We start from the raw sequence: 6,962 nt of genomic DNA on the forward strand, positions 1-6,962 counted from the left end.
CGTGTTTGTGCGTATGGGAAAAAAGACAAGCCTCGCGATCCAGTGAGCGACTGAGTTGAACAGTCAAGTATTTGGGTGGCTGGGTCGCTACAAGAGCATCACGGCTGAAATCACAGCACACGCTGTAAATGGGGTGCTGTCATGATTTTTGGTGTGCTTATTTTTATACTTACCATATATGCTCGTAATGAACCTTCGTATGCATATGTAAAACACTGCTTACCTTCGAAACCCTGGACTTTGTTCTAACTCGTTCTCGGACACATTCTAACGTCTCAATTTACTTGTCTAAGAACATAATGGACTCGCAATTACGACCTCGGTTCTTCAACGCTGACCAAAACTCCGCAGATGCAGCAGAACGCTGGAATCACTGGTTTCGTACCTTCGAAACCTATCTGAAAACTGTCGAATCTTCTAAACCCGACAACCTTGAAACTCATTCACTTTGTGGATCCGTTAGTATATGATCACATTGCTGATCCAACCGACTATGAATCTGCAATCGACACGTTACGGAAATTATATGTCCGTCCGAAAAATGTCATATATGCACGCTACCTGCTACAGACCTACAGGCAGGAGTGGACAGGATATAATCACTTCGCACAAAAACTGAAATGATTAGTCAAAGGCTGTGAGTTTAAATCTGTCTGCAACTGAATATCAAGATGACTCAGTGCGCGGTGCTATAGTTAAAGACCTGGCGTCCACGTCCATCCGCGAGAAACTTTTAGCACAGAGCGAACTCACTCTGGGCCAAGCATATCAGCTGGCTAGATCCCTCGAATTGGCTCACAAACAGTCACAGTCATATGTTAGTAACGAAGTTCGAAAAATACCACCAAGTTCCACACAATTTGTACCACGAAGCCTACTTTGTCGTCATTATTCGTTGCGGCAGCTCCTACCTGCCTGGCACATGCCATCACAACTATCGAAGTCAATGGCATCGCCCGCCGCGCACTGGAGAACGCAGGTTTTGGTTACCATGAATATCAATCACAAACTCCGGGTGGTTATTGACTACAGCCAAACTACCAACCGGTTCACATACCTAGACGCTTAACCTCTTCCACACTTGGACAAAATGACTGAGGAAATTTCGCACTACGAGGCCTACAGTACATTAGGCCTCTTGTCTGCCTACCATCAAGTCCCCATCTCTGCATCCGACAAACCTTTTTACAACGTTCGAAGCACGTGGAGGCCTGCTTCAGTTTCATCGCATACCTTTCGGTGTCACAAACGGTGTTGCCTGCTTTCAGTAACAATATAATTACGACTGAAAAGTTGAAAAGCACGTATGCCTACAAAGACAATGTAACTATTTGTGGCAAGACCCAAGATGAACACGACCTCAATCTCCAATCATTTTTAAGAGCTACGAGGAAGTATGGGGTCACGCTCAACGATGACAAAACAGTCACTGCTTCAAAATTCATCCGCCTCCTAGGTTGAGTTTTCAAAGTGTCATAAGGCCAGACCCTGAACGCATGGAACCCAGCCGTCAGTTACCTCTTCCGTGTACTACCACGGAAATACAATGCGTCATCGGTATGCTCGCATATTACACCCACTGGATATCTTCATTTTCTGACAAAATCAACAAGCTAGTAAAGAATGAAACATTCCCATTACCTGCTGACGTCGAATTAGCCTTCGACAACCTAAAAAACGAACTAGAAGATGCTACTCTAATTACATCAGATTATAACGAGCCCTTAGTTGTTGAAACGGATGCCTCCGATGTGGCCATAGCCGCATCCCTAAGCCGAAACCATCGACTGGTGGCCTTCTTCTCGAGAACACTCAATCCAAGCGAGAAGAATCATTCTGCCATCGAGAAGGCCTACACTATCGTTGAATCCATCAGGAAATGGCGGCACTATCTACTCGGAAGACCCTTCAAACTGATCACCGATCAGCGTTCAGTCACATTCATGTACGGCGGTGGACAGAAGAGTAAAGTGAAAGATGACAAGATACAACGATGGAGGATTGAGCTGTCCGAGTACAAATATGATGTCATACACCGACCTGGCAAGGACAATCATGTCGCAGACACTCTGTCACGAAACGTATGTGCTTCCATGGGGAGCAATAACCAACTCGGAGAGGTCCATAACTCCCTCTGCCATCCCGGCATTACCCGTATGTTACATTTCGTGCGTTGCAAGAAACTCCTCTACTCCGTCGACGATTTCAAGCGCGTTATTTCCTCCTGCAAAGTATGTGCTGAACTGAAGCCAAGATTCTGGAAATCCTCTGATAGACTCATTAAAGCAACACAACCTTTTGGACGCCTGAGTTTGGATTTTAAAGGTCCTTTGCCATCTAATACACGCAATCGCTACTTACAATAATTAACGAGTTCTCTAGATTCCCATTTGCATTTGCGTGTGCGGATATAACCTTGGCAACTGTGATTGTCTCACACAAATCTTGTCTGTTCGGAATGCCGGCCTATATCCATTCCGACAGAGGCTCGCCGTTCGTGTCGTCTGAGATCAATAGCTTTCTTCTGGAGATGTTGCTATCAGTCACATCGGCTTATAATCCAGTGTAAAGGTCAAGCTGAGCGTCTCAACGGTACCCTCTGGAAAACAATAAGCTTAGCGTTGACATCTCACAATCTTCCGCCTTCTCACTGGGAATCGGTACTCCCTGATGCTCTACACAGCCTCCGATCACTGTTATGCACAGCCACTAACTGTATTCCACACAAACGTTTGTTTCAATACGCTCGTCGCTCAACATTTGGAATATCGTTGCCATCTTGGTGGACCACCCCTGGTTTAGTTCTGCTGCAACGAGGTGATAGGTCATCCAAGTATCAACCACTAGTAGAAGTCGGCCTTCTGAACTGCAACCCACCCTACGCACACATTGCTCATCGAGACGGGCGAGTCGAAACCGTATACCTTTGCCGTCTAGCCCCAGCGGTTCATAATAAAACTGACAATGTTCTCAAACTATGTGAATCCAATGGGGATACCGAACACCCAGATACGACTGAAACGATTGGACACCAGCCCGACAGCTCTCAAGCATCTGAATCTTCTTCGGTACCGTCCTCCGAATACCAACCGAGTTATCCTGAAATTCTAGAACAGCGATGCATCCTTAGTTTGGGGAACAGAGAAGCCTGATTCAGTACTTCAAGTTTACGTCACCTCATGTGTGTCCATTCAAACAATGTTGGGGTGAATGTCATGATTTTTGGTGTGCTTATTTTTACACTTATATACATATTACACATATATAGTCGTACTGAACCTTTGTATGCATATTTCAGCTCACGCACGCTTGTTCTTAGACGAGTAAAACGTTGCTTATCCGCGAAAACCTGAACTCTGTTCTAACTCGTTTTCGGACACATTCTAACGTCTCAGGTACCAGTTCCATCTATCAGAACATCACTAACATCCTGTGTCCCAAAAAAGGAAAAAATAAACAAACAAACATTTACTTTCAAGCCACAGTGCATGTCAGGATGGTCTTTAGTATACACTAGTCTTCCGGACGTAAACAGTCAATTGAAGTAATTGGTTCCAAACGACGGCTATGAGTAGCGAGACAATAAAACGACAAAACAAAAGACAACACACGAGATTCGTACGGAAAATGGACGTCAAAATAGCGTCAGCTGCTCTGACCGTGCCGAAGAAAAACCTTACATCGTAAATGGTATTGGAATCGTAAATCGAACATGTCAACGGAGTAGCGTCTTCACCGAATGGTAGTTACAAGATCGTTGGCACTCCGGACCGCAAGCCTCAATGGACAAGTACTGACTGGAAAGACCAAGCATACCCTGCTTCATTTCATTACACTCGTAAGCTACGGCAGGATATGGTATAAGACTTAGCTCATTCTGTAAACACATTAGACGAAGATAATAGAAATAATGAACACATTCAGTCTAAGACTTTTTGTTCCAAAAAATGTCCAAGGCGCCATCTGGAGTCTCCTAGGACTTCCAAAAAACAACATGGGGCAGCACATTCATCGACATGAGGGAAGCGATATTCGTAGTTTCGGCGAGATTCCACGAACTCCGTACACGTGCCGGCTAGTTTGTGTCTAGAACTAATCGACCATAGTGGAGACAAAACAAATACCAGCAGCCTGTCCATGCTTGGGCGACTCGCAGTATACAAACCTTCGGGGCTCCCTCCGTTGACACGGCAATATGATACCCAAATAGTGATACAGGAGACCCCGTGCCCCTAAACTGCATTTACACCCATGCATTCTCCATAACTTATACGGAGCTATATGCTGAAAAGTTATAAAAGTCTATTGGATCCGGTATGTAGCTCGCTCCACAAGCTGCAACTTTCCGTCAACATCTAGGTACCCCAACAGTGCATAGTAAAAATCCTCAAGAAAACCACCCACTTCAAATGGCGTCTAAATATCGGAAGTGTCGAGCAGGTGCGACTGGCAGCCAGGAAGAAAGAAGACAAGGCAATGAAAATAATCTATACAGTATTTACAGATTAGTCATCAAATGATAGCATAAAAGGGTGCTCTAGTGCTCGACTGCACGTGATTCGCGAGGAGGGGATATACACAAGCATCTCTCGAACCAGATCAAATGCCAAACGGGTATACATGTCTGAATGAGAGAACCAGTACTCGCCTAACGGTTTTAGCATTTTGCGCACATGACGAGCATCGGATGAGTCATCGGGCCAGTCAAGACGACCATGCCGGAAGTAACGCCGACGTCGGGAGGCCTTGATCATCGACCTCGGTATGGGACCAAGGACTCGTTCCATCATAGCCAAATGCTCCAGATTGTCATGCGTCATAAAGAGGCATTGGCCCGTGACGAGTTCGAACAAGATACAACCAATGGACCAAATATCAGCTGACACATCCCAACCGAGATCCATTACCACTTCTGGAGCGCGATAATGGCGTGTCTGAATTGTGGTAGAGTGATGGTCACCATCGAAGGTTGCGGAGCCAAAGTCTATTAGCCGGACAGATGCATTTCGTATACGACGCACTTTTCGATTCCGTTGACTGCTGTACACTTCGTCATACGAACCGTCAACGAAAAGGATGTTCTCAGGTTTAAGGTCGGTATGCGTAATGCCTATGTTATGTAAAAAATGCACAGCCTCACACAACTGACGAAGAATGGAGGCCGAGTGTTCGACAGGATATGGTTCGTAGTTGTTTTGCTCCAGAAAAGAAAACACACTCGGCCCGAGTAACGGGAATACGAGGAAAAAGTGATTATGCCAGTCAAAAAAATCAAGAGATGTAATACAATGGGACCGATTCCTAGAATCTGATCGGGATATACTCTCAATAACCTGCAGTTCATGCTTCGCCGCATCCTTGTAATCATCCTGAGGCTTCAGCGCCTTAACCGCTGCCAGTGAGTTAGTGCACATGTCAAAACATTCAAAAACTTGCCCATAGCTACCCTCTCCTATTATCTTCTCGACACGGTATCTCCTCTTGATCACATCGCCGACGGTGACGACGGGCGACGGCTTGCGCTTGTGGCCCTCATGGCTGAGCTTCCTTTGTGCTCTTTCATCCCGCCGTTTCTGTGCCTTTCTTTCTCGCTTCAGCCCACCGACATCATACCTCGTGGTTCGTCTATGGGGGGATGTGCGCTGCCCATTATGCAACGGACCCTGTGGCGAACGTCCGCGCGAATGCTCCCCAGCTCGGTTACGATGGCGAATTACCAACTGGGTGAGATTGACGTTGGAGGGTACATTGTCACGACTACGATTAGCGTCAGACCGGCATGAACGGCTTGAACTGTGGCTGCGGTAGTCCCGCGCATGGGCCTGATCGCCGGATATGCGAACGACTTTACACGTGCCCGCCGCGTGGCCCGACTTAGGATGTGATACATGGGAACTACGTCTTCGCCTGAACCAAGACAAAAACAATCACAAATAGGTTCAGCGTAGTTATAAAGCAATCGAACAACCAAACAAAACCGACAAGAGCTGTTATTGTACCTTTTATAGTCATACTGGGTACGTGGGTATTTAGGGTCCGAACAACCATAACCGGAGGATGTTTTCTCAGAAGAGGATGACTGCTTTCGCTTACCACCCGAACTCGAGAGCGAGGAATCGGAAGAAGTCGAATCCGACACATGTCTCGTCACGTCATTACGATACCTCGAATTGTAGCAACATCGATGATTGCTCTTTGATCGTCGAGAACGCCTCTGCGACCCGCGCATGTCCGGGGTGTCCATCAGTACCATCAGGACGTTACCGCAAAATGGCTGCCTCCGGCCACTCAAACAAGGGGTCCAAGGCCAGTTCAAATATCTTGATGAATCGAGAGCATGTTGTCTGGGTAGTCACGGAAGTAGTAGTAGTAGTTACGGTAGTTACGGAAGGCCATAAACCTCATTAAACTTCTTACAGTGAGGCTGCAGCTTATCTTGCGCCTTCAGAATGCTGAATCGGAAGATAGTTGTCTCTAACCGGGGTGAGAGCCTAAACCAAAAGACCACGTCAACTACAGCCTCTGTGACCTGCCAACGAAGCCTACTGGCCGTTGGTGTCTAAGGTACTGTTACCGCATCACGACTAATGCTGTGTGTAGTGAACTTTGACCGCCGCATGAAAAACATTTTCAGACAGGTCCGCCAGAAACAGGCGCACACAGAAATACGACAACACTGGGTAGCTGGCACTACGCATAAAAGCGTGTTTCCAGTCACCATGCTGCCGGTCGGAACAACGTGCCAGGATGCGAATCCTCAACGAGCCATAGAGGTCCATCGACAGGTTCTTGTAGGGTTGTTGCGGTTAAAATATTCTGCACAACTTGAGCAGAGATGGCTTGTGGAGATATTTTAGATTCCTTTCTAGCTAACAGGCTTGAACCGCAGTGCTATCAACTCCCGGTCGAACAGAATATGACGCAAACCATCCCTAAGTTTCCGCATCCACACCACTTGGATT

The 6,962-nt window shown here is 46.6% G+C and overlaps 1 protein-coding gene across 1 annotated transcript; it reads right to left on the reverse strand.

Annotated features, from left to right (window-relative positions):
• Positions 1–4,484: 4,484 nt before the first annotated feature.
• T265_07764 (hypothetical protein) lies at positions 4,485–6,279 on the reverse strand (the record flags this gene model as incomplete). Its single annotated transcript, XM_009173369.1, has 2 exons — positions 4,485–5,907; positions 6,000–6,279. 2 exons carry the CDS (start codon positions 6,251–6,253, stop codon positions 4,506–4,508), a joined length of 1,656 nt encoding a protein of 551 aa, XP_009171633.1.
• Between the last annotated feature and the right edge of the window lie 683 nt (positions 6,280–6,962).

Source organism: Opisthorchis viverrini, assembly GCF_000715545.1.
Source record: "Opisthorchis viverrini unplaced genomic scaffold opera_v5_183, whole genome shotgun sequence".
Classification (NCBI taxonomy): domain Eukaryota; kingdom Metazoa; phylum Platyhelminthes; class Trematoda; order Opisthorchiida; family Opisthorchiidae; genus Opisthorchis; species Opisthorchis viverrini.